Source organism: Falco biarmicus, chromosome 19, assembly GCF_023638135.1.
Source record: "Falco biarmicus isolate bFalBia1 chromosome 19, bFalBia1.pri, whole genome shotgun sequence".
Lineage (NCBI taxonomy): Eukaryota > Metazoa > Chordata > Aves > Falconiformes > Falconidae > Falco > Falco biarmicus.
Window position 1 is genome coordinate 2,442,977 of NC_079306.1, and position 13,132 is coordinate 2,456,108.

The 13,132-nt window shown below is 52.5% G+C and overlaps 1 protein-coding gene across 15 annotated transcripts in view; it reads right to left on the minus strand.

Annotated features, from left to right (window-relative positions):
• Window positions 1-13,132, minus strand: part of R3HDM2 (R3H domain containing 2) — a 61,591-nt gene that overhangs the window by 6,629 nt on the left and 41,830 nt on the right. For 8 of the 15 annotated variants that reach the window (XR_008819028.1, XM_056322015.1, XM_056322020.1 and 5 more), the window contains 8 exons: window positions 12,412-12,552; window positions 11,889-11,997; window positions 10,606-10,701; window positions 9,052-9,083; window positions 6,293-6,525; window positions 3,147-3,364; window positions 982-1,071; window positions 106-348 (listed from right to left, as the gene is read on the minus strand). Coding sequence is in view for 14 of the 15 variants with exons in the window: in XM_056322015.1 (XP_056177990.1) it covers window positions 106-348; window positions 982-1,071; window positions 3,147-3,364; window positions 6,293-6,525; window positions 9,052-9,083; window positions 10,606-10,701; window positions 11,889-11,997; window positions 12,412-12,552 (1,162 nt within the window). In the remaining variant the exon portion in view is untranslated. The remainder of the gene's footprint in view (window positions 1-105; window positions 349-981; window positions 1,072-3,146; window positions 3,365-6,292; window positions 6,526-9,051; window positions 9,084-10,605; window positions 10,702-11,888; window positions 11,998-12,411; window positions 12,553-13,132) is intronic. The other 7 variants (XM_056322008.1, XM_056322009.1, XM_056322014.1 and 4 more) reach the window with 7 other exon arrangements.

The window sequence follows — 13,132 nt, forward strand, 5'->3', positions numbered from 1 at the left end:
GGACCCACTCCCAAGGAACTGCTCTCTGGACTGCTCCCCAGCAGCCCCTGGCCAACGGCTTTGGGCTGAGGCGCACATCCCCTCCAGGCCTGCGCATGTCCTTACTTGCTGGGGAGGCTGAATGTAGCCCTGGGGCTGCAGCACCTGCTGTGTGGGGGCTGTGTGCCCTGAGGCGGAGTAGTTGGAGGTGGGGATGGGCTGCCCAGGGGTTGCCATGATGAATCCCGTCTGCTGAGGATGCTGGGAGATGAGGGATGACTGGAACATAGCAGAGGAAGGATCCGGTGCTTCCGTAGAGCCCTGCCGGCTGAGGCTGATCTGCCCAAAGGGGCTACTGAGTTCCTCGGCCTGCATCGGGGATAAGTGGGAAGGATGGAGGAGGACAGCATGTAGGACATAGCTCTGCTGAGTAGACTGCAGACCCCTTCTCCCTACTCTGTGGAGGAGCTCGCCCAAGAAGGGTCCCCAGAAAAAAGCCACAGACGAAGAGCGTTCTGCAGGACAGGGGCAGGGGCATGCGAGCTGCTGGGGGGGGCTGAATGCTCAGCAGACTCTCGTGACACGTGGGGCCCCACACAGGCAGAGGCAGCCCCAGCCCAGAGGCCACGTCCCATGGGGCGCGCCGTTCCCAAAAGACCCGGCAGAGACAACACAGGGGCTGACTGAGACCACAGGGCAGCTGTGGCCCCTGGACCCCAGTGCTGGGCACAAGCGTTGCTTTCTAGGGGAGCTCTGGGCTCGCCGCTTGCTTTCCCAGGCTCTACCCAAGACCAGTCACTCCAGCAGTGCCCAGCCCTGGCGGGTCCCACAGCCTCAGGCATCCCACTGCCTTGACCCCACTGCAGCACAGAGCCTCCATGAATCCCCAACCCACTGGGGTGCAGTGTCTGCGACATACCTGATTAGCAAAAGCTCATACAACACAAAACACAGCACATGAGTACAACAGAGACAGTGCAGAAGAGGAAATGGGGTTTATACCAAGTTGTACTGCTGGGGTGGAGAGACTGGCAAGAGGACTTGGGGGCAGGAGCTTGGAGAATACTGAGCAGGCTGCAGCGCTGGGACCGGCTAAGACCAGCAGAGAAGGGAGTGGAGAGAGATTTGGGTGGGAAAAGGGCAGGGGGAGGGGGAAGGAAGATAGGAGGAAGGAGAGAAAGAAGGAACAACAAGGTTAGTCAACTGAGCCAACTGCAAACACACAGAGGGGGGCATTGCAGAGGGTTGGAAAGCACGGAGACCAGAAGGGGGGAGCATTCATCTCTCTGTGAAGACACACAGCCCGGCCAGTTGCTTTGTGGAAGCTGGGAAGGCCGACCATGTCCCCAAAGCAGCTCTTGCCTGGCACGAACAGTGACACAAGTTCACAAAGGCCAGCTACGGCCAACAGCAGCAGGAGAGCCACTTCCCCCCCAGCACAACCTTCGAGTCTCTCCCACTCCACTGCCCGCTCGTGTCTAGCACCGACTCCCAGCTCTCTCCGCAGTCCTTCTTGGCCTTCCCCACAGATCATGTCTTTTTCTTCACTCTTGCCTTCTGTAGGGGCCCCTCTCACTTTGTCACTGGGAGGACCTGCCGACTCCTAACTCAAGCACCATGTACTGTGCTTTGGGCACCAAACCTGTAACGGTCAGCACCGGACTGGTTTTTTGATCATTTGATTTGACCTTTGGTGAAACAGAAGGTGCACTCACAGGGGGGACAGTGCATTTTCAGACCTTTCACCAATAGTCAGGACACGTGAAAAAAGTTTTTCCAGGACCTAAACCATTAGAACAGACAAAGAGTATAAGATGGAAAATAAAACCCCAGCAAGACACAGTGGTCCCACACAAGCTCCAGAAGCCTGCTGTGCGTTCAAACCTCCCGCCCAGGGCACTGCGTTCTGTCCCCACACTTGCTACAGCTCCGGACAGATGCTCCTGCTAGCCTTAGTGCTGGACCCCGGCTATCTTAGGGAGACACCTCGTCTGTAGAACTGTTTCCCTTGAGTCTCAGGATCTTCTGCAAATGGATCTACAGAAGCCAGTCCAGGGCCCAAGAACTTACAAACTCCCCCCCCATCCTCATACAGACGGCAACACACAGCAAGGAGCTGTTCCGTATTATCTGCAGTAAAAGCTGTTTGAGAAGGCTTGTTTCCTCCTCCCATCCCAGCTCACTGAAAACATTTAGAATCATAGAACAGTCCAGGTTGGAAGGGACCTCACAAGATCACCTGGTCCAATCTTTCATGGGAAAGGCAGCCTAGATAAGGTTATCTAGCACCCTCGCTGTCTAGTTGCACCTTGAAAACCTCTAGCATAACCTGCAGTTCTTTGCTGTAGGAGACATCCTAAGTAGGAGATGATGGACCAGAAAGGATCCCTACAAAACTCATAGGCAGGTGGAGGTCCAGCACTGACATGTTGCTCTGAACAGGACAGGATGGGAGGCTTCTGCAGACACTTCCCATGCACACCACCCAGCTCTGCATCTGCTGAATGTGAGGCAGATATGCTCTCCAAATGCACTCACCAGGGCTGGCTCGCACCCCTTCCCCAGTCCTGCGGTGATACAGGGGCAGCTCTTGGGCTGTGACAGCCTCAGGAGCACAAAAATGTACGTAGGAAGGAGAGCCACGAGTGCTTTTCGGAGGGCTCTGTCCTCAGAAACAGCCCTGCAGGCTGTGAACTGGCCCGAGGAAGGTCTGGAGAATACACCCAGGCACAGCTCCAGGTCTGCCTCTCTCCAGGACATCAGGTGGCCAGCCACAGCATTTCAGCACTGGGGAGCTCAAACTCAACTACTGGTTGTGACGGTCCCTCACCAGGAGGGCAACTGGTTCCAGAACATAACCCTGCCACTCAGCAAAGGGCTACAGAGCCCTGGCCAGGAGGGCTGCTGGCCCGAGTGGATACAGCAGAGGCTGACAAGTTGAGATGTCACAGAGCATCATGATTAGGCACAGCAAGGCTCCAACCTCCTCCTGCTCTCAATAGCATGGAGCGACTATCAATCCATGACAGGCAGCAAGTGCGAGGACACCCAAAGCCCACTGGGCAAGTGTGAGTCCAGGGCACCCTGGGTGTATGCTGGCTCTGCTTCTACCTCCCACCGCATGCCCAAGGAACGTACCGAGCCCTGGATAGCGTGCAGCAACTCACCTGGGATATCATGTGGTTACTCATGGCTGGCTGCTGCTGGGCTGCAGGTGGAAGTCCTTGGGGCTGTGGTGGTGGCTGTTGGGGTGGCTGTGGTTGAGGCTGCTGGGCTGTGCAGGGTAAGAGGCCACGGCTGGGCTGTGAAGAAGGGGACTGGCTGCATGCTTCAGGGGCACCTAGTACCAAACCTTGAACAGAGAAAGGCACGGCAGGGTTGGTACCTGGGAGAGAAAAACATCGATTCATAGATGGGGAGGGCGGGGGGTAGATCCTGTCACTATCTCCTGTACCGCAGCCAGACTGCGTTCTCTGCTGTCCACACGGGAAGCTTCCACAGGGGACAGGGCGAGCAGGCTGCAGGCTAAGCCACTAGTTTGTCTCTGCTTCACAGCAAACCAAGGTGTTGACACCCTCAGGACTCCAGGTGATTGCACCTCTCTCCTCTCTGTGTCCAAGTACACACACCGATCCCCCGCAGCTGCTCACAGCATCTTCTCCTCCTGACCCACACACACCCTGCCCCACACAGGGAAGACCAGGGTACAATTCCTGTCCCAGACTACGGCCATGAAGTGCACAGCTGTTATTCCCAAGAGCATGCTCTCTTCCCTGACCCCAGCCTAGCACTCTCACTCCAAGCGGACAGCCTACACGGCGGTCCCCACGTACAGCTCTCAGATCGCTGCTCTTCTTGTAAACCTTCAATGCTACTCAGAACTGCAGGACAGTAAAGGGCCAGTGCCAGGCTCATACGATGAGCGTGGCTGGCCTCTGCCCATGGGACAGGGCACGCTTGGTGCAGGTGCTGGCAGGACGGGCACAGGGGAGTAAAACTTATCTGTGTTGCAGTTGATTCTTTGGAGGGATGATCCCTCCGTCTTGTCGGGAAAGCACCAGACACAAAGTCAGGGCCTTCTATAAATGCCATGGGCCTTCTGCTGGGAAAAGGAATCTGGCCATCAACAGCAGCACCTGCCTGGTGGAGGGCTCTCCACCCCAGCATGAGGCAGAGACTACAGAAAGAGGAAGCTGCCAGATACACTCATGTCAGCTCAGTACCATAAACCAGTCTGCAGAAAGAAGCTGGAGAGCTGTTCCCAGTCACTGCTCAGTTCTGCAGCTAGGCATGGCCCCTGCTCGGACACCGATACACCACCGTGATTGCTTTGAGTGCTTGTCCAGAATGGAGAAGGGAGTGAGGGAATCCCTTTTCATGGCTACATAGACCCAGCACACACACATCTTTTGAGCAAAGGGCTATTGGGTGGCAGGTTGAAAGGAATTCCTTCCCATGGTAGGAAAAACCATTAGGAAGGAGTACAATGTATGCTGCAGGACACCCAGCTGGGAAGGGCTCTCCTCAGTATTTCTGTCTTGCTTCCAGTTGTGAAACTATTTCTTGATGCCCAGTAGCTGCTATTTAACTAATTCTGACTCTGATCTACTGTATTTCAACAGCTAATCTTCAGGCATTCGGCTAAGACATGGTGCAAAGAAGGAAATATTTTGCTGACAGCTGCCCAGGGGGTGAATGCCGAGATGGGAAAAGAGCCCCAGAGTCCTAAGCACTTCCTCGCCCACAGAATAAATATGAGGATATGGAGGGTGGTGTTTTGGGTCCGTCCCCCCCCAAGTGAAAATTCCTTTGCTCATCCCACCCCCCACCGACATTTCTAATCGTTTGCCATTATATAAAGCCTGGAGAGCAATAGGTTTCTGTTCTCAAGGGAGACCTGGAGGAAAAATACAGAAAGAGGAGAAAAAAAAAAAAAAAAAAAAGCAGCAGATCTTCTCTTGCTCTGCTTTGCACATGGCTGGGACAGATCTTCAAATAAGTGCTCCCATCAGCTGATGAATCAGTCCCGGAGGTGGTTGCAATAATCAGAGTAAGTGTAGCCCTGAGCACAATGGAAATAGGGTCCCAAGAGATGATGTAGGCACCTTCAAACTGCAAGATGAATGTGTGGTTTTCAAAGTTAGCCTGGGTGCTAGAACAGCAGCCTGGCTGCCTTTTTAGGGCCATCCCTTTTATTTGAAAGGATTCTTGTGCAGCAGTCTAATCGCCCACAAGCACTAACCTGCCTCCCCCCCCCCCCCCGCCCCTGCAGTGAAACGACAGCTCTCAAGCATTTGGGGACCTGCTGCCTTCCAGCGAGAACGGAGGAAGCAAGACAGGGAGACAACACTGGATTTTGCTCATTTGATACCGCACAGCAATTGCAACCAGCTACCATATGGCTCCTCAGTTATCACCGGACCATTAAAATGAGAGCAAAGACCTGTGCTGCCTCTTTCACAAATGCCTTTCACAAGCAGTCGGTTGAAAACAAAGGACTCTGCTCCCCACTGGTAGGAGGGCCGGTGCCCTGCCAAGTGCAGCACACATCCCCTCGGGAAGCTGTTGTCAGTAACAGATTACCAGTGATGCCCCACAAGAACACTCTCCATGCCTGGGCTACCCTTTGTATAGCCTCGATGGAAAAGGAAGAACTCGCCTCAAGCGGGCAAAGAGACTTGTGATCCTTATTCCCTTTGGTGCTCCGGAAACCTTGAGCTGTATTCAACAGCTCTTGAGGAGCTGCAGGCCCTGCTCCCTGTTATGTTTGCTCTCAGGAGTATAGTGAATCATTTTGAGAGAACATCGTAGGCAGATACCAATTAATGTGGTCTTTGTCTGAGGAGGTAGACTGTGTCTGATGAGACAGACTAATTGGTGACACCCTTCCCTGGACCTCCTTTATCGGAAAGCAAGGAAAAGTGCCAAATGGTTCACCCTGACTAAGTCTCCTTAGGCTGTGAGTGATTCTGGGGAGCAGAAAGGAACAGCAACATAACCTGGAGTACAGCAGGGGAAAGAAAACAACAGAAAACTGGTAGCTTGAATTCCAGGGTATGGGACTAAACTACATCCTTTAACTTGGGTGACTACTAAAGGGAAGGAAAACATGACAGTGACTATTGAAAAAGCAGACGATGAACCAACTGGCGTATCCCTGCCGAGGTACCAAACACATTCAGATGATGCCAACCGTGTCCCATGTTAACCAGAATCACTGACCAGAGCACCATGAGCCCCAGTTCCCCAGCGCGAAGGCTACAGCTGCTAGGTGTCCTTTGGCAGAAGGTGTGCAGGGGAAACAGTACAGTACCTGCGCGGGACGGTCTGCTGGCAGTGCTGCCTTTGCTACTCCCGATGCTGTCCCCCCGTGTCAGGATGGAGATGCCACTGAAGCTGCTGGCTTTGGTAACAGGTGGTCGCAGGTTGCGGATGGAGCCATCTGAATCTGTGCTGCTCCACGGCCGAGGCTCCAGCGACTTTATCTCGCTCTCTGTGCTGCTCTGGCGGCTGCCTGAGGCCCGGTTCAAACTGTCCCGGTTGCCCCTGCAGAGACCAGAGGAGTTAGAGCCACCTCCAGTGGGAAGGGGCAGCGGCAGGACCTGCCTCGCCGGGGAGGCAAGCCCAGCACGTCAGCACTCAGCACCCTCCCTGGGCCACAGCTTCCCTGGGCATGCACCGTGGAGGCTCAGACACTGCTGATCTTCCTTGGCATGCGCTGAGCGCTGGCTCCTGGCCCTTTTCCCTAGCCAGATCCCAGTCTGCAAGAGATGCCAGCAGGGTCAGAGCATGACCCCTTGCTAAAACCCTTGCCTCACAACAGGAAGCTTTTAACAGAGGCCTTGAGACAAGGCTGACTGAGATCTTGTGAGACCACTCCATACCAGCTCCATACCAGCCCTGGTAAGGCTTTCTGCCCAGCTGGAACAGCTACATGCTGGGATATTGCTGCGCTCAGAGCCGTGCTCCCACTGACCACCCTCCCTCCGCCTCAGGCCAGGTCTGGCCACAGCAGGACTTTACTGAGTATCAGTAAAACGTCCTGAGCAGTGAGCCTGGTTTATCAGGCCAGCTAAGGACCGTAAGTGCAGTAACGGGTTCCTGGGCCTTCACTGGGGAGGAATGGTGAGGAAGGCAATACTGGAAGGGATGGATGCTCATGTAGCGCCACAGGCTGAGCCTGGCAGCACCTCCACACAGTTGTGGAGGGGAAAAGACAGGCTTGGAAGGAACTTCTGAGGTGATAACCTGGGCTGCTGGAAGCATGCGAGAGCCGAAGAAAATACATCTCTTGGAAAACCGGTACGATGGTTATATCCCTAAAGAGGTGAAGGAATTGGACTGTGCAGCCTCAAATGCCAAATTACAGTTGCCCTAACAAGCACCACTGTCAAGCTCTTGGGCTCCCTCCAACCTAAACTCTGAAGGCTGCTCCTGGGGATGTTCAGAGAGGAAGGGGCAGTGTTTGTGTGGAGAAGGGGCATGTCACGGCTTCTGTTCTGACTCAGCTGCAAACCTGGGTTCCCTGAGAACTCAGACCCCCCTATCAAGCTGACTACTGCTAACCCAGCAGCATAATGGCGCTGCTTTTCCTGCAAATGCTCTCCAAACTCTAGGCATGCTACCACACCCTGGCTCTCAGAGAGCACTGCCCTAGCAACTTCAGCCATGCCCTTCTCTCCATCAGCCTTACTACGGACTGTTTCCAAGTGCCTCCACCAGTAGAGAGCTCTCTGCAATCAGATCTGTGCTTCAGCAGCATTAATACAGGACTTCCAAGCGAGTGAAACAGGCAGCCGTACAGCTCTGAACGTCAGGCCTTTGAGGGCACCAAGTCTCTGGAGTTCACACAGACACCACCTCCAGCACCACCGAGGGAACCCCAGCCTCCTCTTGTCTATGGAGATAGAGCTTGTCTATCTCCATTCAGAGCTCAAAGTGGTCCCGAAGCCCACATATCCTCCTTCCCCCCACTACAGGAACCACAAAACAAAGACAGCAGGTTAACCAAGCTCTTTAGGGACTGGGCACAACAGTCAGAGAAGCTCCTAGTGCAGCCCTGGCTGCAACTCAGCTCCTGAAGCTGCAATCGCATCAGCAATGGTTTTTTGGCCACTTGCTGGGTGAGTTTTACTACAGCCCCATGGCTGATCTGAAAATAATAACCCCTGCCTTGAACACCACTGCCACATGCAGATGCCAGGACACAGTCCCCGTAACTGCACTAAGGACACGCAATTTTCCATGACTGTGTCCCTCCAAGGACAGCCTGAGCCACGTGATGGACTGAGGAGAGGGGCAAAGCTGTTCCTACACTTGCTTAGATCCTGCTGTCCTGTTCATACACATCTGGAGATGCTTCATCTCTAGAGCTTTGGCTATCAAACAAGACGGCAGTGGGCATTCTTTATTCTCAAACCTTCAGCCCCCTCCTGCAGCAGGGGTATGCGCGAAGCAACTTGTCAGGCTAACTCCATCCTTCCAGCCCTTTAATCCACAGGAAAACTACTTAATAAGAAAATGCTGCTCAAACATGTTCCCAGTGCCCTCTGCAGCATACTCTAGTTGAAATGGAAGCCCGAGATGCTTCATTGCCACCATTAAGTAATCCAGCCTTTATAATCAGGGATTAGGGACAACCCCACCTTATCTGGATGCTGATCCTGTCACTGTAAGAGCAGGGCCTTTCCTACCCTTGGGAAACAAGAGACTGGCTTGAAAACTTCTGGAAACCTCTGGCTTCCCCACTCCTCCCTGCCATTCCCACCTTCCGCCCCTCCATTTCAGTTGATGAATCAGCAAAAAAGGACTCAGAAATTGATGTTGCAAAAAATACAACTGGAGTAACTTCACAAGCAGCCATGCATGGGGCAAACTTACTCAGCAGGACAATGTACAATGTAAGTCACACAGAGATACCTAAAAATCTGTCTCCGTTTGTGAGAACTAGAAGAAAAGCCTTCTTTGGAGATTCTGTCGGTTAACATCAGAAAAAAAGCATCATTATAGAGTCATGCAGTCCTCTGTAGAGAAAGCCAGAGATACAAACAGTGTGTGCTCGACAGTACTAACCTGCTGTCAGTGAGATATCCATTCTGGCCAGTCTGGAAGCACGGAAAGGACATGAAGATGGGAAGGAAAGAAAAGGGAGACTTAGTAACTTCGAAAGCAACAAACGCAGGCAATTTCAAAGCAAAGAGGAGAAAAGCACTAACAGTATGGGACTCAGACACAGTCTGTGTTGCGCATCAGTTACATGGTCACTCAGGAGTCTTGCTGAGCCTTCTGCACAGCAGTCCCATTTGGTTCTCCATCCAGGCCCATTAGGAACTGCTCCTGACACCTGCAAACCTGCTCTTTTTCAAGAGTTTGCAAATCTGAGTCCTCAGCTCCCTGCTTCATTGCTCTAAGGCAGGCTTGACAGTAGCTTTGTCAATGGAACCATCAAGGCCAGACATACAAGGGTCCTTGTTTGCTAAATGCAGGCACAATTATCAGAGCCATGAAAAAATAGGCAGGGGGCTCAAAGCCAGCCCAGCCCACCCTGTGACAGTCACCCCTGCCTCTGGAAGTCAGACGCACAGCGCTGGCTCAGCCCATGAACACAGAGCAAGGGTAAGTACGAGCCCACTCAGCGTTGCGCTAACATGGGGCAGCACCTGCTCTAGTCCGGGTCTACAGGCAGAACTGCTTACTAACGTGTCTGGATGGCCTTGGGCCTGTGCATGTAAGACAAGTCCATGATCACAACTGGCTGGAGAGTCATCAGCTGAAGCTTGGTGACTTGACTAGGGACTCAGGTCAGTGGCTGCCTTAACGTCCTCCTTGGGCAGGCACATGGCAATTCCCATTAGGACAAATGAAAGGTGTCGTCCCCAAGACGCTCAAAAGCAGCAGGCAAGGAGCTGGACTTTGAACATGATCCACGGCAGATGGGCACTTGGAATTGTCCCTGATTCCATCATTTGCCACCTGGCATAGCATGGAGAGCTGCCTCCAGCTGGCAGACAGTACTCAACACAGCAGAGCACAGCAGCCTCTCTGAGCCAGACGTGAGCAAGGAACACAGCTCCGGCTTAGAGGAGTTCCACGTAGGGAGCAGAGATCTCAAGGAAGCAATAACCAAGCTGGACACTTTGTAAGAAAGACAAACGTACTGCCCAGATTCATCTTGTAAAGGCACAGAGCCCTGCCTGATACTCCAAGGCCAGCACTGCTTGGTCAGGAGGTTGAAGCTGCAGCACTGGAGAGAAGCTGGGGGAGACAGCTGCTGCTCCTTTCGGGTTCATCGACCGATTTGCTATTCATCCCAGAAATGCCACTGCACAAGCTTATAATCTTGCTGGGCAGCAAGGAGCAAAACTGCCTCCTGTCAGTCCCCACGTCTATTGCCCCCCTGAAACAAGCAATTTAGGGAAGGAGCAGACTGGTGAGTGGAGGTGTGGTCTCTCTATCTCAGTGTCTTAGACATCTTTGTTAGGAGCTGGAATTCAGTGGTAGATACCAAGAATACTGGGAAATTTGCAGAAAAGGCAATGACGAGATCTGACCTCTGAGTATACTCAAGGACACCTTCTGCCACAAAGTTCCAGGAGGGTACCTGGCAAGTGAGTCATCCAAGCTTACCTCTCGTGCAAATATCCGCTCCCTGACCCGCTGATACTCTTCCTCTCGCTCTTCTATAGATTTGCTCCTTCTCCCATCCTGCAAGGGGAGTCTCATCTGAAGGGACAAACACATCTCAGCGGGTCAGCAGTTGCCAATGGGAGCAGGGGGGGCAGTCAGCTGCTGATATTTTTACGTAGCAGTGTAAGTGGATGTGGATTACGGAGTGTGTGCATGATGCCTGGATGCAATGACACAGCCTCTGCCTTTGAACCTACCTTCGGGACACCTATGTCTAGGGATGAACATCCTGGAGGTCTTAGTGCACTCCACCTCCTGAATCAAGCACAACCACTCTGCCTGAACTCTGTCTGATTCGGAAAGGACAGATCAGGAATATCACCATGTGCTTCTGAAAGACAATCTGTTCCCAGGGGTCAAAAGCTAAAGGCCACTCTTTGGAGCACATGCCAACACAGCAAACTCCTGCTCAGTCATGGATTCTGTGCTTCATGGGTAGCTGCATCACCTGCAGAGTGTCACCACGGGGAAACCAGAAACTGATACTGATTGCAACGACCAGCTCCCCATCCTGACGACTTAAGTTCAGAAACATGACCCAAAGCAAGGGATAGTGGTATGCTGGGGTGATGTAAAGATGGGAGCTACAAGAGCAAAGAGCATGAGATCCCTGGTGAAGAGGTCTCCTGTCTCTTGCCCCGTTTTTGATGTTCAAGATTCTGTCTGACACAGGCTGGGAAAACAGCCCCAGATGAACAAGCTAGCTCTGTGTTACGGGTGTGGTGCCACCTGTGACAGCCCAAAGGCAGCCAGAGATTCAGGAGGGATTTTAGCTCCGATGACTGGCAATGCTGCTGAGCTCAAAGCGTTTCATTTTGCCGATGGTTTCCTTCCAGCAGCACTGCGAGGTCCTGATGACTTCACAGCTTGACTCGCTGCAAGCCCCGGGGAGGGGTGGGAGAGATGCTTGGCAACACTCAGCTCTGGGGCATTTCCAAGGAAACCTTAGCAAAAGGCTTCACCTTAAAGCCTGGCCCAGCCACCAGTCGATATTCAGGGTACAGAAAAGTACCCCCCATAGAATCCACACAAATTCTTCATGTATTTCCACAGTATTCTGTGAAGTTTTCATGATATATCTAGATGCTGCTGCTTGGGTGGGGTGGAAGCTTCTATTAAAGGTTACTGCAGGAAACCCAAGAGAAATTTAGAGTTGTTCTCATCTTAGAAAAGTCACACTTGACTTTCACAAAGTATGCATATAGCCCACTGCCAGCCCTTACCTGATTATCATCTCGGTCCATGCTGGTATCATCTCGTTTTAGAATAAATCTCTGCGGGAACTCTGCATTCTTCTCATCTTTGATGTGCTCAGAGAACCTCTGCTCAGGGCTGCAGGAAGAACCAGACCTTGTTAGAAGGGCAAAAATAGGCCTAGAACTGTCTTTCTAAAATCTCTGCTGTTGCTTTGCAGGGAGTGAGAGGGTGTGCAAAGATGTTTGTTCTGTTCAATCTCTCCTCTGTCTGATGGCAACAAGAGCTCCTGCCCCTTCTCTGAGAACTAAAAGAGAGCTAGGAAGGGTTGCAAATACATATGCTTAGGACTGGAAGTAAAGGATTCTTCTCTTCTAGAGAGGGGACCTGCCCTTCTCATGCAGGCAAAAAACCGTGGTGTGGAATCCACCCTGCTCTGGACCATGCCAGCGCTCTGTGTCTGTGGGTGTCTGGGAGTCACGTAGCACCATGCAGGAATGGGAAGGGGATGCCAGCCCAGTTGTTCTCCCTCCCTCCCTCCCTCCCCCTTACATTCGTGTGTTACTGGTCTTGTTGATAATGACCGCCTTCCCGGTTTGGTCAACGTTATGGTCCATGCCAAAGTAGGCAGCTACCCGGTGCAGCAGCATCCTATGGTATGAGGTCATCTGAGGGAACTTCTTAAACTGATTGCTGAGGAGGGAGAAAGCATTAGAATTGGGAAGACCTTGAAACAGACAATGATAATCTGACACCAAAAGAGAGAACAGGGTCAGAGATGCCTTAACTAGATCAGACCATGCCACCAATCCCGAGCAGTCAGTCCTGACTCAAGTGCTGCTTCTTACACCGAGTGTGATCATGGGCTTACACTGCTCTGCTAGACAGAGCTGGGCTGATTCAAGGGCTCAAGCTGAACAGGCCCTTCCTGAAACAAGACCAGCTTGTGCAGAAATCCGTGTTTGTTTTAAAGCAGGAACAGGAGCCCAGGAGCCAGAATTAGTACTTGCACTGCGACTTCCCTGATCCTATTAGGTAAAGCAGTTTGTAAGCTCTGCCTAGTCTATCTCACATTCTGGGATGTGAATCCTGCTCCTGGTTTCTCCACCCCAGTTTATGCTAGGAAGAGCAGCACAATGGCACTGATCGCCTTCACAGGAGGATTATGGTGTTAAAGCAATTGATACTCGACCAATATGACAGTCAGGAACCTTCTGTAGGGACAAAAGCGGGTGGAGGATGAAGTTGAGAATGGGCTTCCTAACCAGTGTGT